Source organism: Arvicanthis niloticus, chromosome 12 (assembly GCF_011762505.2).
Source record: "Arvicanthis niloticus isolate mArvNil1 chromosome 12, mArvNil1.pat.X, whole genome shotgun sequence".
NCBI lineage: Eukaryota > Metazoa > Chordata > Mammalia > Rodentia > Muridae > Arvicanthis > Arvicanthis niloticus.
Window position 1 is genome coordinate 3,927,738 of NC_047669.1, and position 25,577 is coordinate 3,953,314.

General features: G+C 54.5%; 1 protein-coding gene across 2 annotated transcripts; it reads left to right on the top strand.

Moving 5' to 3' along the window:
- The first annotated feature begins 12 nt into the window (after positions 1-12).
- Rtn4r (reticulon 4 receptor) lies at positions 13-25,182 on the top strand. 2 transcript variants are annotated; one of them, XM_034515284.2, is made up of 2 exons: positions 13-315; positions 23,506-25,182. In XM_034515284.2, the coding sequence occupies exons 1-2, from the start codon at positions 294-296 to the stop codon at positions 24,903-24,905; spliced, it is 1,422 nt and encodes a 473-aa protein (XP_034371175.1). In that variant the 5' UTR covers positions 13-293; the 3' UTR covers positions 24,906-25,182. The 2 variants fall into 2 exon arrangements, with proteins under 2 accessions (XP_034371175.1, XP_034371176.1); XM_034515285.2 differs by lacking the exon at positions 13-315 and adding an exon at positions 18,840-19,239.
- Positions 25,183-25,577: the final 395 nt, after the last annotated feature.

Consider the following 25,577-nt stretch of genomic DNA (forward strand, 5'->3'; position numbering starts at 1 on the left):
CGGGGAGACCGGGCGGATTCCGCGCGTCAAACCACATGATCCCATAAAACATTCATCCGCTCCCGGCCCGCGCTGTGAGAGCCCCGCCAGTCCACGCCGCCGCCCTCGCCCTGTGCGCCCGCAGCCCGAGAGCCCAGCCCGGCCCGGTTGAGCTGAGCGCCCGAGCCTCGTCCCGCGGCCGGGCCGGGACCGGGCCGGAGCGGCGGCGCCTGGATGCGGACCCGGCCGCGCGCAGACGGGCGCCCGCCCCGAAGCCGCTTCCAGTGCCCGACGCGCCCCGCTCGACCCAGAAGATGAAGAGGGCGTCCTCCGGAGGTGAGTGTCCGCGCCGCTCCGGAGCCGGGCTGCAGCGGGGAGGGGCGGGGCGGGGGGGGGGCAGGGCATGGCTTGCGCTGCCGGAGCTGGAGCCGGGTCGCCGGTCGCTCCCGAGGGCCACCGCAGTGCCACGCCGCGCGCTGGCCGCTAGCAACTGGGCCCTGGGAGGGCGGAGCCCGCGGCAGCCGCAAAAGTTGCGGCTTTGCGGGAAAGTTGACAGCGACGACGGGGCCAGGGATGGCGGGTCCGAGATTCCAGATGTTGGACCAGGGCCGGGTGAAGACTGAGGACTGGAAGGGCGGAGTCCCACCTGCGAGCGCAAAGGCGGCGAATGGGTTAATAAGCGGGTTTGCAGAAACGTGGGCACCGGACCGAGAGTATCTCGTCTGCCCAGCGAACCCAGCTCAGAAGAAGCTGTTTGTTTGCGGTCAGGGTAGGGGCTGTCAGCAGCAGCAGAGGGCGTGGGGGACAGGTCGATCCTAGAGCTGAGCTGTCCCTAGAGCAGGTAGTGAGGAGGACACACACACACACACACACAGAGAGAGAGAGAGAGAGAGAGAGAGAGAGAGAGAGAGAGAGAGAGAGAGAGAGAGAGAGAGAGAGAGAGAGAAGCGCAATGTCTCCTCCTCGGAGATCGGGAGGGCTCCTGAGAGTGAGAGGCTCCATTGAGGGGCGTTGGTGCTCGAAACACCCCCTCCCTGGCAGCCCTGGGTGATTCCTTGCTCCCATCTGGGTGCGAAGCCCCCGCAGTAGGGGCAAGGGAGGATGGGCTTCGTGCAGGTTGGACATGCCTTACCTGGAGAATCTGGAGTGAACACATTGCCTCCCCAGGCGCCCACCCTATCTACGCTGCTGATGTCCATGGTGCCGCAGGCTGCACACACGTTTCTTTGCACGTGTCTACGTGGGCTACATACAGTCTTGCACACCTCTAGTGCACACTCATACTAAATCTGCCCTAGTGTACACATGCACATAAACACTATAGGCACATCCCTGTCCTCGGGTGCATATCCCTGTCCTCACTCCTGCCTACACAACTACATGCATTTACACAGGCTGCCTGCTGCTTGCTATCTTCATGCTTGCACATGCTGGGGCCCCTTAGCAGGACCCACTCACATGGAGACATGCTTGAGTTTTGAATAGGGATGCTCTGGGCAGCTGGACCCACAGACAGAGGGGCAAGTCCTGGAGTCTCCTTCACAATGATTGGGTCTGTGTGTGCAAGTACGTGTGTGTAACATGATATGTATCTGCACATATGTGCCTGTGTGCATGACCACGAGTGCCTTTAAACATATCTTCATGTTTCCGTTTGTCTCAGGGTGTGGGTGCCCCTGCATACTTAGGAGGGCTATCTCTATACCCTGCCCAAATCTGGACCAAGAGCTTTTGGAATGTATTTAGGGGTTTTGTTCAGTGTCTCCAGCCCACTGTGAGGTACAGAGTTTACCAGCCGCTCTCCCACCAGCCAGGGCTGGGGCAGTGGTGGTCTGTGGTGGGCTGGAATCTACCTGGGCAGGGAAGATGCATTTCCCAGCTTGAGGTCACCACCATGATAAAGGATCTGACCCTGGGCGCACTTGGCTGCCTCTGCAGTTCCACCAACTAGGGAATCCAACCCAGCATGGCCTCCGAGAGACCCCGCCTTTAGCATATTAGTTATTCCACCCAGGTGACCTCTGTGGTGCTCACCTAGCTTAGGTGTTGTGTGGGGTAATACCTGCCCACTCCCTTCATTAAGCCCCAGGCCTGTCTTCCCATCTCTGACACTGCTGCGTTGTCTCTTGTCCTACTGCAGTTCAGGGGAGGAAGGTGTACTTCCAAGGCAAGACCTCAGGCAGGTGCGGTCTGCACCAGATCCCACCTGGCACAGGGGAGCTCAAGGAGCCTGCTGCTGTGTTTTCTTAAAGAGCCATCTCCCTGTCTCAGCCTTCCTCCTCTGTGATTAGGCCAGCGATCTGGAGTTGTTGGCAGCTTCCAAGCTGATGCCCAGTGGGGTCCAGTCCAATTTTCCCAAGGAGGTGGCTCTGTTTGTTTTAATTTTTTCATACAATATGTTTTGATTATATTCTTTCCCCTCCTCAAATCCTCCCGGATCCTCCTCCCTAACAACCAACTCCATGTTCTCCCTTCTCTCTCAAACAAAATGAAACAAAGCCAAGAAAAATAGCAAAACCAAAAACCGAAATTCAAAATAGACAAACTAAAGAAAGAAAATCAGTAAGACAAAAAAAAAAAAAAAAAAAGAACAGAAAAAAGGTCCACTTTGTGTTGGTCAGTTACTCCTTGCAGGGGGCCTTTCCTGGATTAAGACAGGGTCTTGCTGTGGCCCTGGCCTGGACCTCTCTATGTAGAACAGATGTCCTTGGTCTTTGAGAACTGCCTGAGTACTGGAATTAACCATGTCTGGCTCCCAAGGGGTTTTATTGTTTTGTTTTGAGGCAGGTGTAACCACATAGGCTAGGCTGGCCTTAAACTTGGAATTATGCCTCAGCTCCCTGAGTTTTGGAATTACCTGTCTAAGCCACTAAACTTTGCTTCCAAGGTTTGGCCCCCAGCATTTCTGCTTTAAAATTCCCCAAATGTGATTTTTCAACTCTTAGTCAATAGGGGTTTTCCTGGGACACCTGCCAATTTAGGCCCCTCCCTCCTTCCTCCTGGAAGATATGTTGGGTATTGAGGGAGGTGATGAGCTGGGAGGGTGATGGTGATGAGCTTGCGTCTCGGCCCTGGACTAACAGGGCCCTGGTAGTCCCTCTGAGCCTGTTTCCTTCAGGCAGGACTGACCTGTGGTCACAGAGTTGGCTAGTGGAGGTCATTCAGTAAAAGGGCAGCAACAAGAGGAGAACCCCTCAAGGCTGGCCCAAGAGCAGGTAAGGTGCTCAATGGCCTGTTACCTTGGAGGGCTAAGGGCTGACTCTGCCATGAAGAAGCCCAGGTTTGTGGCTGTTTGTTGCAAGTGGTAAGTTGTCTGCGGGATCATGCCTCCCTCTTGCCATCCAGGCTTGGCTTTAGCACCCTTTACTTGCCAGGCTCCTGGCACCATGCCTTCCTTTGGAGAGAAAGGGTCCAGCTGGAAGTGAAGGCAGAGGGAGCCCTTCTGCAATCCTGGGCCCAGGGCCCAGAAAGTCTCCCAGAAACCTCAAGCTGTGCATTCAAAAAAGGGGTCTCTCCTCTCCTCTCCTCCTCTCTCTCTCTCTCTCTCTCTCTCTCTCTCTCTCTCTCTCTCTCTCTCTCTGTGTCTGTGTGTCTCTGTGTCTGTGTCTGTGTCTGTGTGTGTCTGTGTCTGTGTCTGTGTGCAATGGAAGGAGTATGTGAGAAGGACCTGACCCTGTCACAGAGTTAAGATGTTCCTGGGTTGTGTCTGATCAGTGAAGTTGATGCTACCCTGCCCCCATTCTGTGGGTTTTGACTTCCAGCCCCAGGCAGTGCCTGACTCTCAGCAGCCAGCCAGATTATGGACCCTCAGATCCCTAAGAGCTGGGGTGGCTGTTTTGGGGTGGCTGTTTTTATGTCTCTTCAGGGCCTGGCACCCTCTGCACCCTTCTGTGTGCCTGCCCTGTGGCCTGGCTACACCCAGCCAAGGTCACCTGTGCCAGCCACGTGGCTAAATCCCAGATGCTGTATTTGCTCATCACCCTCTGTCGCTCACCCACTCCTTTGTGGCCTGCAGATCCTCCTCTGAGCAGAGGATGAAGGGGATGAGTCCTTACCTCATTGATTCCAGGGTTAAATGTTTTAAGGGACAGGTGACTGGCCACACAGCCATCAGTGGGAGTCTAGCAGTGGATGTAGGGGACATGCCTCCCATCTCCCTGCCTGTCCCCAGCGTGCGTGGGCCTGGCTAGGTCCCATCACACCCGGTGTTTGGTACTGCGGTTTCTTCTTTTGTCACTGTATTTTAAACACTTTGCACATCGGGAACTATTCCTGTGAATCATGCTTAACTGGTGAGTGTGGAATCCCTTCCTGAGAAAGCACCAAGATGTACTTGTTTAAACCTGCCTTGGCCTTTTGCATTGTCTTCAGCCGTTCACCCCCACCCCCACCCCACATATATATCCCCACAAGCATCAAAGCCAGGATGTGTACCCTCCCTACACACTTGAGCCAACTTCCAGCCAGGGCCTACTGCTGCCCCACCCTACCCCCAGCCATCTGAGTCTTTTTATACACATCAGGTGGGTGACATGGTAAGTGGACCATGATTCCAGCTGTCAGGAGGGCCATCTGTTTAGCTGGCCTTTTGGGGCACCTTTCTCCAGCCCTGTTCCCAGAGCTCCTGGGTACCTTGCCTGCTGTGGAAGGTTGGAGGCTGAGGTGACTGAGGTGTCCCCATGGCAGCTCCAATAGTCTTTCTCTAGAGGAGCCAAACCCAGGTAGTGGAGTCAAGAGGCAAGGGCTATTTCCCAAGTGTCCTTGGGGAGACACTGAGCAGGCAGAAGCCAGCCTCCCTGTGGTGTCCCAGGTGGGCCTGGCATGCAGCACCCTGGCATGCAGCACCCTGGCATGCAGCACCCTGGCATGCAGCACCCTGGCATGTGGAGGTTGGCAGAGGTGGGATATAGACATCTCAGGAGCTGATTCCGCTTCATGGGGAGCAGGTTGCCCAGGGGTGCTCTTTGGTCCTCCTGGAAATTGGGAATTGGAGTTTCATAGAATACAATTGGATTTCTTTCTTTTCTTTTTCATTTTTCTCCTCTTCCTCTTCTTTTTCCTCTTCCTCTTTCTTGTTTTTGAGACAGGGTTTCTCTGTGTAGCCCTGGCTGTCCTAGAACTCATTCTATAGAACAGGCTGGCCTCGAACTTAGAAATCTGCCTGCCTCTGCCTCCCGAGTACTGGGGATAAAGGTGTGCACTACCACTGCCCAGCTATTGTTGGATATCAAACAAAGGTTTATGATCAACTTTGGGGTGGGCTGGGTTAAGCTGCTGACACAGCATCTTTCCCACAGGGCACCTCAGAGCCTTGGTTTCAGACGGCACAGGCATCTCCAAACTATGGAACAAACTCCATGGCCTGGTATACTCACAACGCCATTTTGGGAAATAGTGATGGGGTAGAGGGGGATGGGCAGGCCATCCCACACCAAGCTGCACCCATGGGCCACCTGGTGGATGGAGGGACAGGTTTCTCCTGGCGTTGTAAGGCAATGTGCAAATTTAACCTTTGGATTTATGACTCTATTTCTTTGCAGCAAATGTCACGGGAAATGTCAGGCAAAGGCTGAAGCTGGGTGAGGGGCCCACTGAGGTAGGGAGTGGGGCTGAACATGTTAGAGTGGCCAGGGTCTCAAACCAGAGTGAGGCTCTAGGGTGCTCACTGCCTCCTGGGAGCCCTCTCAGATTGTCCCTGTCCAGCCTGCAGTCCCCTACACACGGTGTCCTCAATTTGTCCCAGCTATTATGACCTTGTCAAGATGTTGGCTTTCTTCACCCTCCTGCCAGGGCCCAGATGGGGCCAGCTTGGGAACCTGCCAGAAGTTCCCCCTCCCCTGAGTCCATCCAGCCATAGGATCAGCTCATGCAGTGCTGACTTACTGTGCAACCTTGGGCCTCACCAGTTTTTGCTGGTCACTGAAGGTGTCATCTGTAATCCTGTTTACCTGTAATCCTGGTGCTTCTAGCTTAGTGCCCCTAGAACCAGAAAAACAGAGTTCTCAAAATTTGGGGTGCTGTTCTCTAAGAGAGGTTATGGGGACCATGCATGGCAACGGTGGGGGAGCCTTTTGTCACATGAGCCTTGCATACTGTAGGTACACAGGTAACATGAATGGTGAACAGAAAAGAAGAGGTTTCATCCTTCTAAGAATGCACAGCCTCTACCCGTATGTCCCTTTGTCATGTCCAGCTCCACCTGGCCTGGCAGTAGGTAATGAACAATAACTCCCTCCCTGCCAAGTGCCAGGCTAGTGTGGCCAAGTAGACGTCTTTAGTTCCCAAGACCACTCAACCTGCAGCCATCTTAGCCAGCTAGGGTCACCAGCTTGAGCAGCTCCCAGGTGATGCAGGGGTAGACAGGCACCTGGGCAGTGCGCAAACCAGTGAGGTCTCTTGTCTTTGCTGATACTCAGCACCTCCCAACTGATACCACAGTTCCCCAGCTATGTTCCACGGAGCATCCCGGGTTCCCCAGATTCAGGGGGTATCATATCCTCTGCACCCGTCATCAGAGTCTGGAGTCTGTGCCTCCTCCTCTCACCCCTGAAGAAAGCCCAGTGTCCACTCTGACTCTTGGCTATCCCCTCTAGTCCTCGCTGCAAACCTATCCGAGCCACCAGTCCTTGGCCCAGGCATGGATACCCTCCATTGTACCCTAGGCTCCTGCTGCTATATCATCTCCCCTGTTAACCTCTGATTCTGCCTGAAGTCCACCCTGGCTGCCCCTGCAAAGAGTAAAGCCTTGCTCACTTTCTCTCAGGGTGAGCTAGAAGACCTTGTGTAGGAACTTGATGGGAAAATCTCTTGCCACCTGGGCTCCAGAGCCTCTGCATCTCTGCATCTTCCGAGCAGCCCCATCCTGGCTTGAGGCTTTAGGGAACAGGAGCATGGGCAGCTGCTCCAGCAGATAGTTGCAGGGAGGTCCTGAAAGCTGCAGCATATCAACAAAGAGACACATCCTCCCCGGCCACCCACTTGCCCTTTTATCTGTTGGGAAATACCCAAGCTCACAGCCCTCAGGACTAGCAGCCAGGGAAACCTAGTTGGCCAAGATGGTGCAGGTGAGAGCTTCAGAACGCAAAGGCGGATGCTGGCTCCTGAGCTTCCCTGTTGGCATGGATAGTGTGAAGGTGGACATGCTGGTGAAAGCCAGCTGGCCACAGGGAGCTTGATTTGGCCATGCTGGCCAGTTGCTGGTCATCTGGATGATGGGAGTCCTCCCAGAAGGCTACAACATGCTTACACCTCCAGCATAAATCAAGGGAACCAGCTCTGGAATCTGAGGCTGGGATGGCTTTTGAGCCCTTGGCGGGAGACAGAGCCCCCAATTCCTGTACTTTCTCTAACTTTTGGTCAGTCCCACCCTTGCCCCACCTCTGGACAGAAAATGGGTATAGGTGTGGGGGCTCTGTGAGCTCCCTGACCACAAGCCCCTGTGAAGCACTGGGTACAGGAAGAGCCCACACTAGAGCTGCCCGTCCCCCCAGCAGCCTCCTTGCCAGCTGTCTTAAGGAGCAATGTTCTAGCTCATGGTCACTGGACTGAGAGGGTGAGGAAGGGCACTCTGGCTCCAGGCAGGCCCAGCAGCTGGGAATGCAGTCAGGAAGCTAGGATCTCCATACCTTTGAGAAGTGTGAGGTGCAGTTTGACCCCTGAGAAGGAGCCTGGCTGATCTCAGAGCTTGGAGGCCTTTGTCCCTCCATGAGAGGACATGAGAGGAGGTGCTTGTCTTCATACTTGGTCCTTGGAAGCAGTTCAGGCAGTGGACCCTAAAACTGTAGCTGGAAGCAGAATTCCATAGAGAGACGGGGTAGCTGTTGTCCTGAGCCTGGCCAGCCTCCAGAAGAGCAGTCCAGAGAGGGCTGCGGGCCAGCCCAAGGTCGCCCAGAGTGTGCTGCTTGCAGTGCCCATGGCTGCTTCTGCCTCCACACTACCCCCCAGTGGCTCCTTCCTTGGAGCTCTGCCCTGTTCCCCTGATAGGCTCTCAGCCTTCATCTGCCCTAGTTGAGATGTGTCCAGTGCCCCCATCCTCAAGAGAGTGGGCATGATGGTGGCATGGGAGCCTGGCAGGCTGACCCCTTAGGTCTCCTTGAGAGCTGCAGACACAAACCTTCAGCTCTGTCTGAGGAAGCAGCAGGACAGTTGGTGTTCCCCCACTGAGTGTCCCTGGCCTATCTGCATGGCCCCGGGTGTGCTGATCCCCCAGGAGGACCACAACCCCACCCTTGGTAAAGCTGATGGGCACTGAGCAAGTCCCCACTGTGAGGACATTGGGCTTTGGGTGAGTTCCCATTGCAGGAAGGCCTCAGATGGTACTGGCCTCTCCCTCCTTCCTCTCAGCAGTCTTCCTTGTCCCACCAGTTACAGGCTGGCCCTGGACAGTGGAGACACTAGGATCTTTATAACATGAGATTTTCTCCCAGAGGCGTTCGAAGCTCCAAGGAGATGTCCTCAAATCTTAAGACTGAATGGTGTAGTGTGGGCGTCAACAGAGTGGCAAGAGGACCCCAGGCCAGCCCTCTCGAGGCCCCGCCCCCTCGATCCCCACCCTCTCGAGGCCCACCCTCTCTGTGGGGTTTCTCCCTCCACCCCCAACTGGCGATTAGGCCAAGGGGAGGGGCCCAGAGCAGATGTCCCTCTGCTCCACGGGAGGCAGGGGTACCAGGGCAGGCTGGTCTTTGGGCAGAGAGAGAAAGGAGGCAGGGGACGAACTCACTGCGCACAGCCCCAGCAGGATACCCTCTTGGCTCGGTGTGTGCTGCGGCCTGACACGTGGTCTCTGCACACTGGGCCGTGTCCGGCCTGTCTTTCATCTCCCTGCCTCGGCCCCAATTTATGTCAGGCAAGGCTGACACGAGGACAGGTGTGACAAGTGTCTGGCTTCCTGTTCGAAAATTGGCAAAAGAAAAACTCTTCCCATAAAGATATTCCATCGACATCCCTCCTGGATGTCAGTAGAGAGCCCGTCACAGCTGAGACAGATGGTGGCCCCAGTACACTTCATTCTTCACCTGCTGCTGGAGCCACAACCTGGCTACAAGGTAGCTCAAGATGTCCTCGAGGTGGGTGGTGGCGGGGGGCATCAGACCTCTTCAGAGCCCTCTCCATCACTGAAGGCTACTTTATTCCCAGCTCTCCTATAGGGCCTCAGTGACATCCAGCAACCCCAGGAACAGTGGCATACACACTTGAGTCCCTGTGTGTATGCTGTGGTGGCCCCAGCATCTCTACCACACTCCCCCCTCCCAAGACAGCTACCCAGACCCAAAGCCTCAGGGGATAAATTCCCAGGGATCCCCAGGCCCTCAGGTCATATGACCATCTTTATCAGCTGTGACCACAGCCCTGGGGAGGACAGGGTTTGCTAATGTGGTTCTGTGGTGGCAGATAGTCAGGGAGGGAGAGGCTCTCAGCCCAGGGCCTCCCTTAGGACCAGGTTGTGTGTGGACGCTCATTGTCCTTGCTTCACCAGGGAACACATGTGGTGAAGACCTGCTCTGCCCTAGCCCTGGGCCCTTACAGCCCCTGGACTGAGCTTATAGGCATTGACCCCAGGAGGGCTCCACAGAGTTCTCTGTGTCTGGAGGTGGGCAGGAGCAAAGGCCAGGGCTGGGGAAGGAGTAGGTCCTCAGAAGGCCTTGAGGGCCTGGGCCTGGGCCTAGGCCTGGGCCTGGGCCTAGGCCTGGGCCTGGGCCTGGGCCTGGGAACAAAGTAGTTATGCCCCAAGGGGAGTTGCTTGAACAAAGTCTTGCGGGAGGGAGGGATGGAAGGACAGCACTGGGCTTTCTCCTCCACAGGGTGGGGACATTTCCTCAGGGAGAGGCCAAGTGCTGCTGGCAGTTCTGAGCTGGTGGGCAGGACATTTCCTGTGCAGCATCATACAGCTTCCCCAAACGAGCCAGGTGTGAACTCCATCATGGTTCTTGATCCAGATGAAAGATAAACTCAGGCCCCCATACAAGTGGATCCAAGCCTCCCAACCCCTGATACACTCAGGGCTGCCCTACACGATAGACATGTGCCTCAGGGCACAGGGATGTTAATGTGTTTCTTTCTGCCTGCTCTGGCATCAATGTGACATCAAACAGAACAAGCAGGAAACATTTTGGATTTTACTAGCTCGTACTCTCATACTCGTGTCTGAAAACCTGAAAAGAATACTCCAAAGTTTTGAGAAGGAGGTTGTACTGGCTCATACTGCCGTAACAAAATACCGTGAACTGGGCATCACAAATAGCAGAAATTCATTTTCTCTCAGTTCTAGAGGTTAGAACTCCTAGACCAGAACTCCTAGAGCGCACAGTCAGATTCTAGTGAGCTACTTGTTCCTGTCTGGCAGATGGCTTTCTTGCAGTAGGGAATGGCCTCTCTGGGGTTTCTTCTAGGCCACTGACCCATCTCAAAGCCTCACCCTTAAGACCTTACCCTTAAGACCTTATCCAACCCTAACCACCTCCCATTAACTCCCTTGAAATACCTTCATATCAGGGGTAGGGTGTACTGGTTACACACCTAAAGCCCCGACATTTGGGGGCCAAGGCAGAAAGATGAACAGTTCCAGGCCTGGCTCAGCAGGTAAGGGCACAGGCTGCCCCTCCCATCCGAGAGGACTCATGTTCAGTCCCCAGTCCCCAGAACCCACATGACATCTTATACCTTCTGTAACTCTGGTCCCAGGGGAATCTAATGCTCTCTTCTGGTTCTGGGGGCGTGGTACCCACATGGTATACAGGCAACATACACACGAGTGTTATGTGTAACACTCATACACATAAGCAGGAAAGTAAAATGAAGAGTCCCAGGCTCTCACCTCACAGAGCTCACACCTGGGGCTCAGGCCATTCGTGGCTCTCACTGGCAAGCTTCACTTAGCTTCTTCCTGGCCATAGTCTTAATGATTCTGCAAAACTGGGCCCATTCTCTTTCCTCCCTGGAGCCCAATCCAAGAGGATTCTAGAGAACCTGAGCCTCTAGTGCCCTCCAAATGAATGAATGAATGAATGAATGAATGAGTAAATAATAAAATCACACTGGGGACTGGGACTTCGGGTGTATGATTTGGGGGGACGCTGGGCACTCGTGCTGGACTCCCACTACTTGGAAGGCTGAAGCAGGGCATCCCCTCTAGAGTTTGAGGCCAGCCTAGGTTACATAGTAAATTCTAGCCTCGGCTGTCCTACACTGCCTCAAAAAAAAAAAAAAATTGGTGGTGGGGAGGGAACAGTACAAACATCCATAAAGGAGGTGGAGTCACTCTGAGGGCCACTCACAGAAACTCAGAACCTGAGTGCACGAGTCTCCCCCAACCAGGAGAGGATCAGTGTGGCTCCAGCGCTGGGCATCCTCAGGAAGTCATCTCTACAGCCACACAGTCTGTCATTTGCCTATAGTGAGCATGTAGTTGCATGTGACAAACAAGCGTGGAGCTCCTACTGTATGCTTGTCACGAGGCATGGTTCTGCTCCATGGTGCCCACAGCCCATGACCCAGTGACAGAAACAGGTTGCAGAGACACTGGCTAAGTCTCTGTCCAGTCCCTGTGGGGCTGATGGGAACCCTGGCACTGAGGGACTCTGGGGTGTGCTTCACAGGTGTGCTACCCTGGGGCATCAGTCATGACTGAACTGCCCCATGTAGCTGAACTCAGGGTGACCCGGCCTCACTGCTGGCTGCCAAATCCTCAGGGATCACATGGGACTAACCCACTGGCCAAGCCATGACCACCTATGCCTGCAGCAGCCACCCAAGACAGCTGAGGAGTGGGTGGGGCCTAGTCAGAGGGAGGATCTGCTTGGCCTGCTGGATACAGGGTTTTAAGTACTCATTCCCAAGGAGAGGTGCTGACTGACGTAGGACCTGGTTACTGGGCCTCCATTTTTTGGAACAGGAGCACTAGAGGCCTAGGCACTCTAAGGACCCTCTTACATTGGGTTTCAGGGAGGGAGGAAACTAGGGCCATGTTTTGTGGAATCATTAAGACTATGGCCAGGAGGCCGGGCGGTGGTGGTGCACGCCTTTAATCCCAGCACTTGGGAGGCAGAGGCAGGCGGATTTCTGAGTTCGAGGCCAGCCTGGTCTACAGAGTGAGCTCCAGGACAGCCAGGGCTATACAGAGAAACCCCGTCTTGAAAAAACAAAACAAACAAACAAACAAACAAACAAACAAAACAACAACAAAAACAAAACAAAACAAAAGACTATGGCCAGGAAAAGGGTAAGTGCTTTTTGAAGCTTGCCAGTGAGAGTCAAGAATGGCCTGGTTGGTACTTGAACTGGACACTGGCTATGAGGTAAAAGTCAGGGCTCCCAGATTCCCAAGAATCACACGGGAGAGATGGATGCAGCCAGATCTAGGTGTGGCCCCTGACACTGCTCTGGCCGTGCTGTGGTCACTGGAGAAGTCCTTAGTGGGGCCTAGGGCCTGTTAGGGAGGAGACTCCCCAATCTGGTCCTTTCTCAGCTCAAAAGGAGCCTGGGTCCTTGATGGTAGTAAGAGCTCGTCACCTTCCTTTTGAGACAGGGTCTCTCACTAAACCCAGAGCCTGCTAGTTTGTCTAGCCTGGCTGACCAGTGAGCTCCAGCCTTCCCACTCTTGTCCTTCCTCTCTCTTCCCAGTCCTGAAGTTAGAGGCTCACACTTCGGGTAGCATCTGGCTGTTCTGTGGGTGCTGGGTGTCCTAACTCAGGCCCTCAATCACATTTGCACAGCAGGTGCTTCATCAACGGGGCTTTGCATTGTTTAGAGATGCAGGTAGGGGCAGCGGAAAGGCCAGGAGGGCCACAGAGCCTAAGGTGCTGCCCAGAAATGAGGTTAGAGGTACCTGGTCTCCCTGGCTTCATAGCCCCATGGCTCCCCCTCCCCATGCCTGCCATAGCATCCTAAATGCAGCAGCAGCAGGATGTAGCCAGAATACAGTGACCTCCTTTTCTGTATAAGGCAGTAGTGCCTGGCTTCCACCCGCGCAGGTGAGAAGCCGCCAACAATTTCCATTCCAAATTGATTTCAAATAAGCAAGCGTTATCACACACAATCATATAGGAATAATTTATCATTCGTTAATAAAAGAGCAATTACTTATTCTCATTGCCCCTGCCTGTGTGCTGTGGGCTTTGTTGCAGGTTGGAACTCTGAGGAATAGAGAAGCTGAGGCCCAGGGGTTGAGTCCCACCTCCAATACAAGGTGGCCCTTACTGACTTTCAACTGCCTCTCTGCCCCCAAGACAACCTGAGATGGAGGCTGAAGCTTGAACAGGGTGGTGGCGGTGGTAGTGACAGTGAGAAGACAGTGACCTGTGGGAAGCAGCCGACCAGGTCAGGGTCGGTCAGGGCAATAGAACCAGAGCAAAGTGGATGTGGAGGGGCATGGGGGGGGGGCGAGGAACCGTGACTACAGACCTGGACCTGGTAGCATCCCTTCAAACGTCTGAATTCCAGAAGCCCCATAACAGAGAATGTAGGGGGTCAGGACCCAGGTGCATTCTCAACCACCCTTGGCTGGCCAGGGGCCACCCCAGAGACCAGCGTTGTCCCTGCTCAGGATGCTGGTTTTCCAGTTCTACTCCCTGACCGGCGTTTGACCACTCGGAGGACTCACACTCTCTTCTCTTTCACCTGTCCTTCGTTTCTCCCCGGCTTACAGTTGACTGTAGAGCATTTCTCTTCTTGTCCCACCTCATGGGAGAACAAGCTCTTCACCATGTCCCCATTGTCCCCTGGGTCCCATCCCAGGCCCTGTCCTGCTGCCCGGGACTTCCTCCTTTTGTGGGATGCACACTAACTTCTGTGACTGTAGTTTTGTTTCGGCTGAAGTACTTGTAGGGAAGGCACAGCGAAGGGTCGTCCGAGCCCTCCCGTGTTTGCAAATGAGTTCAAGCTGGACTGGCTGGGACCAAAATCCCATATTTTAAAAGCCTTTCTGAGTCTTGCAACATTGCAGTTTCTGGACATGCAGGGTGCTTTGGGGAGCCCCAGTTCTACCCTGCGTTGTTTACGGCCAGCTTTTCCTCCCGGAATCCTTTACTCCCCAGAAGCTTGAAGTTTGCTGTGAATACCCAGTGATGGTCCAGGTCCTTGGCTCTAGGAGTGCCAAATTATTTCTTGGATAATTTTTTTACCCTGCATTTTCCGTTCTCCCTTCACACAATTGCCCTAAAACACAGTTGACCTACATTTGCCCATTGAGTCTCATTCAGTTTTTCTTTTTGTTTTTCTTTCTGGAAGATTTCCTTGACCTTGTTTTCCAACCCTTATTGATCCTTTTAATTTTAGCAATTCTATTTTTAATTTCTAGACACTCTTTCTTGTTCTCTGGTGACTCCTTGGTCATAGCACCCTGTTCTTGTTTTAAATCCGCTTCTGATCCTGGGTGGACCAGTTAGAATTTCCCTCTAATTTCTGACTCTTTCTGACCCTCTACCTGCCACTTCTTGAATTCCTTTGTTGTCTGCCTCAGTGCCTTTTTGAAGCTGTGATCCTTGCTGGTCACCTTTTTCAGGGGAGGCAGATTCAAGGTTCTGTTGAGATGGGACATGTGAACTGGCAGATTCCGAGCCATCAAGTAGGACCTGCCCTGGGCTTCCCCATATGCCAAGAGCAGAGATCCTTTCTCTGCATGTCTCTCTACTCTCAACTCTCCACAGGGTATGCTTCTTGGTCACCATCATTCCAGAGGAGAGTGAGCAGGGGTCTGTATGCAGCTCACAGAGTGTGATGGTAGTGGGTGGGTGGAGCAGAAAGAACAGTTATACTTGGTGATGAAGCTGCCACAGCTGACGCTACCTGAGTTCAGGTCTCTTGCAGAATATGGCAGGCTGTGCTATGCAGCCCACCTACCCCTGCCCCCCCACAGGCCAGCAAGCCTGCTAAGACGATTTTCGGGAAGGCAGGACACAGCTCCAAATATGCTAAAGGCACATCCTAACTGCTGCTGTCCTTTGGTACAGGCACAGCATTCTTCCGCATAGAACAGGGACCACAGTCAGGCCATGCCAGGGTGGCTTTGTGACTGCTTCAGCAAAGGGGTCTTGTAGCTCCCCTGCGTTGGCCTGTACTTCACCTTCTCCAACTCCTCATGTGAATTATAGTGACCAAGGTCAGGCTGGATATACCAGTCCTGGGTGTCAAGTCATAGGCTAACTTCTGGGGAGGCAGGACACTAACTCTAGCCCAGACCTGGCTAGGGACACTTCAGTGTGAATTCAAGTCTGTAGGCAATCTGTAGGGTCCTGGAGAGGTGGTGCCGGGCCAGCGTGAGCCTCACATTGCTGTTGTGGTGACAGGCTCAGGGGACCTGGCCTTCTCTCCAGCTACTCTAAACGTGGGTAGAACCTACTTTTGAGCCTCAATCCTCACCTAGCCCAAGGAAGAAGGCTTGGACCAAGAATGAGGTGCTGGGGGAGGTGAAGAAGGCCAGAATAGCTGTCTCTTCCTGTCCTGTGGTCTGTGGGGACTTGGATAAGCCTGCAAGGATCCTGGGGCCAAGGAGTGTGCCTTGTCTCCTCACCTCACTGGGATCCTCGTGGGGTTTTGCGGCAGGGCCTTTATGTGTGGACTAGAAGTAATGTCACCTACTCACTGTGTAATAGGGTATCTTGGTCACTGTGCTACTGCTATGAAGGGACACCATGACCAAGGCAATTTGTATGAGAGAAAGCATTTAATTGGGGGCTTGCTTTCAGTTTCAGAGGCTTAGTCTGTTATCACCGTGGCAGGGAGCATGGTGGCAGGCAGGCATGGGGCTGGAGAGTAGCTGAGAACTACACCCTGATTCCCAAGCAGAGAGTGACTAGCCTAACTTCTGGGGAGGCAAGACTAGGCTTTAAGGCATGGGCTCACCTTAAAGCCTACCCCTGGTGACATACTTCCTCCGACAAGGCCACACCATGGGCCCGAACCTCAAACTGTGATCTGAAAGGAACCTTTCCTCCCTGAAAAGCTGACTCAGATTTTGTCATGGTGACAGAAAGCTGACTAACACGTGACCGTGACTGTTAAGTGATGGTCGAGGCCCCGCAACGATGGTGATTGTGGTCGTGCTGATGACAATGACAGTGGTGACGGTGACGGCCACGGTGACGGTGATGTTGGTGATGACAGCAATGACGATGGAGATGCCGATGTGATAACAACAGCAGAAAATACCTGTTGCCCACTTTCAGTTTGTGATCCTGGCCATGGGTCTGCATGAGCACCTGGCTCTGAGGTCATCAGAAGTGGTCCAAACCTTCCTGTTTATCAAAACGTACTTCCTTCACCTTTCCTGGGCTAAGTCTTCTCACCTGTAATAAATCCCGTTTTCTTAACTGTGAATGTCTGTTAGCCAAGGCTAGACTCTTCATGTCTTGGGAAGTTTGTCAGTGCTGGCTCGCTCCATGCCCCTGCTCCTATTTCCACCCAGACCAAGAACTGACCACAGTCAGTCAGAGAGCCAGCTCCGTGGAGCCTGGCCAGAGCTCCTGAAGCAGTTTGCAGCAAAGGGGTTATCAGAGCTCTGCAAAGTCGACCCCCCACCCACCCCACCCCCGAGCTCAGAACTTCTGAGCCGCCTCTCCTGAGCCTGACCTTGACAGGATGGTCTCAAACTCCTGAGCTTCCCTTTTCCACCTCCCAATTGCAAAAGTAAAGTGTTCCTATTACCCCCAGCTTGGTTTGGCGTTTTTGAGACAAGGTCTTGGTATGATTGACCTTCAGCTCATGATCCTCCTACCTCCGCTTCCAAGTTGTATTCTGTTATGCACACTTAGTCACATGCCTCCTGATGTCCTTAGCAGGATACTTGATTTTCCATGACCCAAACAGGATTTCACTACTCACTACTTCCACATGCTACCTGCAATCTCCCCGAATGCTGGTCTTGCCCAACACTAAGTTTGCAGCAAAGGGGTCATTAGAGGTCTGCAAAGTCCTGGAAGTGATTATACTGGCACAGCAGGACCAGCATCTCACTACACTACCCCTACACTAAGGTGGGAGACCACTATGTTCAGCTCACCCAGCCATGTGGGCTTGGCAGGAGCTGTGAATAGTCTTCTCTGACTGCAGGGTTCCTTTTCCTCAGGCAGGAGGTTGAGTGCCCTTGGCTGAGCCCTTGTGAGTGTTAAGATAGCCACACTGCACCCAGCAGGTGTTCAGTCACAAAGCAGGTCGGCAAACTTCCTGTAAGAGGGCCCAGCATTGTGGGCCACACCATGTGTGGTGCCGGCGTCACTGTGCCGAAAGCAGCCCTGGATCGTGGGTGAGCACATAGATGTGGCTGCATGCCAAGGAGACAGCTTATTGCTAATAGAACAGCCCGCTCTTGGGCTCTTGAGTGCCTGGGGCCCCTCAGCCCTTCTTCTAGCTGCATGGACTCAGTGCTTTGCCCTTGGAGGGTGATTCCAATGGGCACATCTAGCTGAAGAGGATTGTACACTCCCTCTTGGATCCCTTGCTCCCTCTGGGCACTCCCTGCCTGTCCCGCTGCCACCACTGGCTCTATGACAGAAGTCTCTGGAGGCTGGGGCAGCCCAGCTTAGGAGGGTGTGCTTCACTAACTGGCCATCTCTAGTGGAGTCCTGTCTGCCTTCTTTTGTCCTAAGGATGGCCAAGAGGCACAGTCGGTGGGTCCCAGAGGGTGGGAGCCAGAGGGTGCAAGCTGATGACAGCCTCAAGGCCTGCATTGCTTTTTTATAGCAGAATGAGTTCAGCCTGGACAGAGGCCACCTGCCTGCTTGGTTGATCATGTCCTACAAATGCAAGAACCGTGGAGAGGTGTCACCTACCTCCTCCCACCGCAGGGTAGCAGACCCTCCTCTAGGTCCTGATGTGTGCCCAGCCCTCTCTCTATACCAACCCATTTCTGCCCCTGTGCCCAATGGTTACTGGCTTCTATAAGATGTTCACCCTGTTTTGCACACTGCAAATGATGTATTGACAACACAGTTCTGTGACTACCCTCCCCACACCAATGGCTTATCTCCTAGTATATGTTATCTCTCAGTCCAGGCTTAGTATATAACAAGTATCACACGCACCCCAAGACGTGTACTTACTCTGTATGTTGATGCTCAGGACCTCATGAAGGATAGGATGGGTGATCCATGACTCTGTCTAGGGTACTTGTCACAAAAGTGTGTTTGAGACACAGAAGGCAGAATCCAGTACTGTAGATCCGGCTGGGCAGAGCACGCCATCCTGGACAGCATCAGGATGGCAAGAATGGGAGACATTTGTGTGACAGTCCTGGGGCTTAGGCTTCATAGGATGCCTATGGTAGGGATATGCCAGTCATTGCTTAGTTCCACATTAGTGTCCCTGGGGACTGCAGCCGAGACTGGAAGATGGATTGAATTAGCAGCAGGACCACAGAGGAGGCCTGGGGGTGAGAGGCAGGTAATTAGGCAGCAGGTGTTTGTTGGCTAGCAGCTGCCTGTCAGGGAGGGGGACACTGAGTTGGATGGGCTTCAGCCAGGCAGAACCTCTAGGTACTCTACCATAGGCCCACAAAGCAGGGTTCACAGGGGCAGGGTCTGGGAGGTGAGGATCCTGGTGAGGCTCGGGAACCCCTTAAGTAAGCAATGGACAGGGGAAAGAAATGGATTCCTAGGAGAGACACATACTTGTAACCCTAGCTACTCGGGAGGCTGAGATGGGATCACTGCAAGTTAAAGGCTTGGGCAGCTTCATGCCCCTGTCCCCAAAATAAAACTGAAAGAACTGGGCATGGTGGGGCATGCCTTTAATTGCAGCACGAGAGAGGAGGCAGAGGCAGGGGCAGGGGCAGGGGCAGGGGCAGGGGCAGGGGCAGGGGCAGGGGCAGGGGCAGGGGCAGGGGCAGGGGCAGGGGCAGGGGCAGGGGCAGGGGGGTTTCTGTGGGTTCTCTGAGGACAAGAGGATGACCTGACACAGTTAAAAGCCACTTCCAACCGCTCTGCTCCAGTTGCAATGCATCAAGCAGTCAGAACACATACCAGGCCTCAGTTTACCCACTGCTAAGTCCAGGCCTGAGGTGCACCAACATGGGACTTGTATCTGCCTACCGTGGCAAGTGACCTTGCCCATTATCGACCTGGCCCGTTCTGCTCGATAGTCAGGATCAATAAGGAACAAGGCCTCAAGGGATAGGACAGGGCAGCAGAGGCTGGTGACCACACCCTCAGCAGACACAGGGTGGGCTGTCCTCTGGAAGCCACCTTCCTGCCCACCTTACTGTGCTCTGAGGAGGGCCCAGGAAGCACAGTGCAGATACAAGCTGTCACTGTGGCCAATGATGAATGGAAGGTGAGCAGTGTGTGTGTGAGGAGTGAGTGGGTGTGGGGTACAGACGGGGTGGGGGTCGGCAGAGATGCGCTGGACACGGGGAGGGATTCTCGACTCTGCAGTGTGGGGATGACCTCGGTCCGGCCAACCTCTCCCGGAGCTATTTCTGGTCTTGTATGCAGAGCTATTCTGCCTTGTAACTGTGGTCTCTTCTGGGCTGCTTCAGCAGCCCAACCCCTTCCACAGCCTTCTGACCCCAGCTTTGTATGTCCACAGAGATATCCTCCCGGCCCTAGACAGCATGGGAGATCCCCATGCCCTACTGCCTATCCAACAGACCAGTAGTCTAACACCCATTGGCTGTCCTGGCAATGTGGCAATTGTCCTTCATGAGCTGGCTAGACTCCCCCTGACAGGTAGCACATGCCCCGTCTCCCACTCTCCCTTCCTTTAAACTGCCTCAGTATGTGAGTAAGGCTTCACTACCCACTGCCTCAGTTTCCCGATCTGTGAAACAGACTGCTGCTGATGGTGAGGAATGTATATCTGGTATGCTCCTCCAACATCCATGGGGAAGATATTTGTACTTTAACAGACCCATCAGCCCTGAGGGCACCCAGCTGGTAGAAGGATGAAAGCCAGTGCCCAGGGTCTGTGAGCCTGCACTGTTTCTTGGTCTCATCAGGTGAGGACGAGAGGCCATCCCCATGGGATGTCAAGCTAGGATAGGGCGGCGGTGGAGTGTATGCAAGTTCGCAAGTCCGCAGTGGGATGAGAAGATGCTAGAGAAGGCAGTCTGTTCACTGGGCTGCTGAGGTGAGCTGCTGACCTCAGCAGTGCCTGCCTGCTGGTTCAAGCGGCTGCTGGCCAAGGCCCCAGAAGCCTCTCACCCAACCTGGCCCCTCCCCTCCCTTTCTTCCTATTCACACCCCCTGTTCCCTGGCTTCCTTCCCTCTGCCCCTGCCCTCTTCCTGACTCCCATTTCCTCCCCCTTCCTCATCCCTCCTCTTCCATCTTTCATCCCTACTCTCCTGTCTCCCCATCTCGCTCTTCTTCCCTCTCTCCATTCCCTCATCAATGAATGTAAATATGGGCTCTTGACTCAAAGGAGCTGCAGGTACCAAATGAGTAGGCTGGTGTCTGTATCCTACCTGACCTGGCTGCCCCAGGTGGAAAAGGAGCCTGAGATCTGTATCCAGTCATTGTCCTCCCTGGGGAAGCTCAGAGTCATGTGCACTAGGGACCAGTCCTTTCCTACTGTCACCTGCATGCCCCTGTCGCCCCCTTGATGGCCTGAGCTGAGCTAGAAGCCGCTGGCCATGACCTAGTTCCAACAGCCAGTTAGTTCCCAATGGAAAAGCCCTGGAGGGGACCCCACACACAGGTCTGATGACAACTGACTTAAGTGTAGCTAGAGAAATATAAAAAGCTATATGCATGGCTTACAAGGCTGGCTCAAGTGGATGTAGCGTTCTGAAGGAGTCTCTGCGTGGATGCCATGTGAGAGAGATGGACCTCCCAGGACCATTTTCTGCCCACATGTGCATGACAGGTGCTTTCTGAAAACGGGGACATGAATGACACTGGTTGGGGGTGTCGTCAGGTAGAGGCTACAGGGAGGCCAGAGGGCTCGGCTGCTCTGCAGAAGAAAGGTCCTCTCCCATGATAATCAGTGGGCAGGTTTGAGAATGGAAAAGAAAAGGGAATAGGGGTTCCAGACATGAAGTTCAGAAGCCTTGTGGCTCAGGGCACTGCAGAAACCACAGAATGAGCCAGCAAGACCTGCAAGGTGGCAGATACAGGCCAAATAGGGCAACCCAGGGGTGGGGTCAGGGAACATCCTTACAACGCCTGGTCAGGTGTCTGGGTATTTCCCCAAACCCCTGCTGTGAACACACGCAATGCTGCAAAGTTGGGTTTGATTAGCTCATAAAAAGATGCCCCCTCATGCTTGCTCAGCGCAGGAGTTGCCATGGAGACCAGCGGGCAGGCCCCAAGGGGGGCCAGGCTGGAGCCAATTACTGTGGCTGCGGCAGAAGAGCCTACCCCAGCCCCTGTGCTGACAGGGTGAGAAGGGCCGCCTCTCAGAAGTTGATTTCCAACAGAAACACAGCTGCGTCTTTTACCTTCTGCCTGGTACGTCTGAGCACCACATAGCAGGCCCTCTGGTTGCCCACCTCCCTACTGTGGCTCAGCCCTGAGGACCCTGACCACAGCTGTGTTAGCATTGGGCAACCTTAGGACTCGGGCCGATAAGCATGTGTCAGTCCACCACTGATGTGATGGGTAGCACAGAGGAATTGGTGGTGCCTTGAGTGTATGTGAGGTCCAGTCAATAGCATGACATTGTAGGCTATAAGCAGCCTTTAGCACAACTAGGCTGATAAAGTGACCTACCTGTCACCCATGGCAGTAAAATCTCCAGCCTGGCCATGAGGACATGAAAGCCCCCCACTTACCCAGTCCTGGGTCATGAGTTCAAGTCCAGAAAATGCTGTATACATTGTATATACATTGTATAGTGTTCTTTTGTGACAGCAGGCAGGGCATCATGGGGTGCTGACAAGGCCAGGCCCCACTGTCCCAGAAAGGATGTGTAAGAAGAGAATGTGAGAGGAAGGTAACTGCTTAGAGCCTCAGGCCTAAGTGCAACCCACACATGACCAGCCCAGGGAGGGGCCTCCATGGATTGGGGGCTTCTGGGCCTGGCTTGCCACCATGGTTGCCAACAAATGACTCGAGACCCAGCAAACCCAAGCTCTTCGAAGAAAGCCAGAGTATTAGAAATGAAGCCCTCAGGGCCTGAAATCTTGCTGGGCTGTTAGGCTTGCCTGGCCTGTGGGGCTCCGGATTTAGAGCAACAGTCAGCACACTCGCAGAAGGACCCTTTGTGGTAAGGGGGCCAGTGAGAAGTTCCCAGAGGTCAAGGCTTGGTGAGGAAAGCTAGCTCCTGACCTGCCCCTCCTCCCTCTAGTGTCAGTAGGCTCCAAGCAGTTAGCCAGCCTGGCCTCCTGTCTGCAGAATCCTGCTCTTAGCTAGCTGCCAACACAGGTGTTAGCTGTCAATGGAGGTGTTAGCTGATAAGCCATAACCCTCCCAGGGGGATTCACATTTTAATAGACTCGCTCCTGAAAGAGCCTTCGGCATTCAAAAGGATGGGGCTCTAGTGACAGGCCAAGAAGCTCTTTCCTAGGGATGTGGCACCCCATCCCTAGCTGCAGTCTGCTGCGGCTTATATAGGTCCTTGGCCACACCCAGGTATATCTGGCCCGGAGGCTAGAATGGGGCACAGTGCCTTGGGACCACTAAGAGAAGTGGGGTGGTAACAAGGATGTGCAGGAAGACTGGAAAGGGATGGAACTGAGAATGAGGCCAGGGGAGGAGGCTGCAGGAGGTGTTCACAGCCAAGTCAGGAAGTGCTTAAAAGGGAGACTTGTGGAGGAGGAGCAGCCTGCCCTGGGGGCCTAGGAGAGGCTCCTGGGGTAGGATCCTGTGCCCTCCCTCTCTCCCTCCCTTCCTCCCTGCCTTCCCCAGGCTCCTTTTCTTGGTTAGCAGAGGTGCTAGTGAGAAGACCTACCCCTGGCCTCAGGAGACTTCTACAGGCAAAGGAAGCCCTCCAGGGGCTGCAAATTCCCCTTTCAAGCATATTTTCTATTTTAGCTTGAGGGAGTCCCCTAGAATCCCAGTTGTGGAGGTCCTCAAGAGCTGTAAGAGACTGGGCTGGGCATGGATTGTGAGCCTCAAGCCCTCTGCTGCAGCCTGGGTCAAGGGACATGGCAGGTCTAGGCTGCTCCTACAGTGATTTTTCCCAAGAGCTAGACTCCCCACTTCCATCTTAACCTGTACCTTGATGGAGTTGATTTGGGCAGACCAAGCTTAGAGCTAAGGCCAGTGGAGGCAAGCAGCAACCCAGGGGCTCTCCTGTATGTGGTAGTCCTGAGCTGGTATATACACTATCCCAGAAGGCCTTCAGATGTGTGTTTTTGGAGACCAATTGGGCTAGCCCTGGGTAAAGCAACACTCATGTATGTCAACAGCTGTATGAGGTAGGGTGGCATGGGGGTTAGGAGTTCAGACATGAACACCGGTGTGGAATGTGTCTCCAAAGACAGCTTACAACCCAGTATTGTCTACATGGAGTAGAAGGCAGATGTCCTCCATCCCCATTCCCAGGGTTTGCAGAGGACTCTGCCCAGTCCTCTGCAGACCCACTCAGTGAGAATTGGTTCTAGCATCAAGTCTCACCTCTTAGGGCTCCTGTCTGATCACCTCTTTCTCTGCCCACAGGAAGCCGGCTGCTGGCATGGGTGCTATGGCTACAGGCCTGGAGGGTAGCAACACCATGCCCTGGTGCTTGTGTGTGCTACAATGAACCCAAGGTAACAACAAGCTGCCCCCAGCAGGGCCTGCAGGCTGTGCCCACTGGCATCCCAGCCTCTAGCCAGCGGATCTTCCTGCATGGCAACCGAATCTCTCATGTGCCAGCTGCCAGCTTCCAGTCATGCCGAAATCTCACTATCCTGTGGCTGCACTCTAATGCACTGGCCCGGATCGATGCTGCTGCCTTCACTGGTCTGACCCTCCTGGAGCAACTAGATCTTAGTGACAACGCACAGCTTCGTGTCGTGGACCCTACCACATTCCATGGCCTGGGCCACCTGCACACACTGCACCTAGACCGATGTGGTCTGCAGGAGCTGGGTCCCGGCCTATTCCGTGGACTAGCAGCTCTGCAGTACCTCTACCTACAAGACAACAATCTGCAGGCGCTCCCTGACAACACCTTCCGAGACCTGGGCAACCTCACGCATCTCTTTCTGCATGGCAACCGTATCCCCAGTGTGCCTGAGCACGCTTTCCGTGGCCTGCACAGTCTTGACCGCCTCCTCCTGCACCAGAACCATGTGGCTCGTGTGCACCCACATGCCTTCCGGGACCTTGGCCGCCTCATGACCCTCTACCTGTTTGCCAACAACCTCTCCATGCTGCCTGCAGAGGTCCTAGTACCCCTGAGGTCTCTGCAGTACCTGCGACTCAATGACAACCCCTGGGTGTGTGACTGCCGGGCAAGTCCACTCTGGGCTTGGCTGCAGAAGTTCCGAGGTTCCTCATCAGAGGTGCCCTGCAACCTGCCCCCACGCCTGGCAGGCCGTGATCTTAAGCGCCTCGCTGCCAATGACCTAGAGGGTTGTGCTGTGGCTCCAGGACCCTTCCGTCCCATCCAGACCAGTCAGCTCACTGATGAGGAGCTTCTGGGCCTCCCCAAGTGCTGCCAGCCGGATGCTGCAGACAAGGCCTCAGTACTGGAGCCCGGGAGGCCAGCTTCTGCTGGAAATGCCCTCAAGGGACGTGTGCCTTCTGGTGACACTCCACCAGGCAATGGCTCAGGCCCTCGGCACATCAATGACTCTCCATTTGGGACTTTGCCCAGCTCTGCAGAGCCCCCGCTGACTGCCCTGCGGCCTGGGGGTTCTGAGTCACCAGGACTGCCCACCACTGGTCCCCGCAGGAGGCCAGGCTGTTCCCGAAAAAACCGTACCCGCAGCCACTGCCGTCTGGGCCAGGCAGGAAGCGGGAGCAGTGGACCTGGGGATGCAGAGGGTTCAGGGGCCCTGCCTGCTCTGGCCTGCAGCCTTGCTCCCCTGGGCCTTGCACTGCTACTCTGGACAGTGCTTGGGCCTTGCTGACCAGCCACCAGCCACCAGGTGTGTGTACATATGGGGTCTCTCTCCACGCCGCCAGCCAGAGCCAGGGACAGGCTCTGAGGGGCAGGCCAGGCCCTCCCTGACAGATGCCTCCCAACCAGCCCACCCCCATCTCCACCCCATCATGTTTACAGGGTTCCGGGGGTGGCGTTTGTTCCAGAACGCCGCCTCCCACCCGGATCGCGGTATATAGAGATATGAATTTTATTTTACTTGTGTAAAATATTGGATGATGTGGAATAAAGAGCTCTTTTCTTAAGCTGTGGCCTCTCGGGCTGCGGCACCGTGGGTGGTGAGAAACGAGGGTGGGTCCCAGCATAGCATCTCCTTTAGACACTGGCACAGAAGGCCTGGGAGGAGATAGAACTGCCCACCCTCATTGGTGGGGCAGTTTGGGCTGAATGGGGGGTAGGGTGGGGCGGGGGTGGGGCTCCCATATGGGAGTGAGGTGACATTCTCACCACCCTCCTGCTGCACCAGTGCGCGTGCCCCATAGCTGTCATCCTTGAGCTCAGCCGACTTCTCTGAGAGCTGGGCTGACTATAAACTTAGCAATATATGGTTCTAAAAAAGCTCTGTTTTGTGGGGACATCTACTCTGGGGGTGTCCAGCCCAAGGGGAGGCTGAGATTGAGGTGTAAAGACCATACTCCCC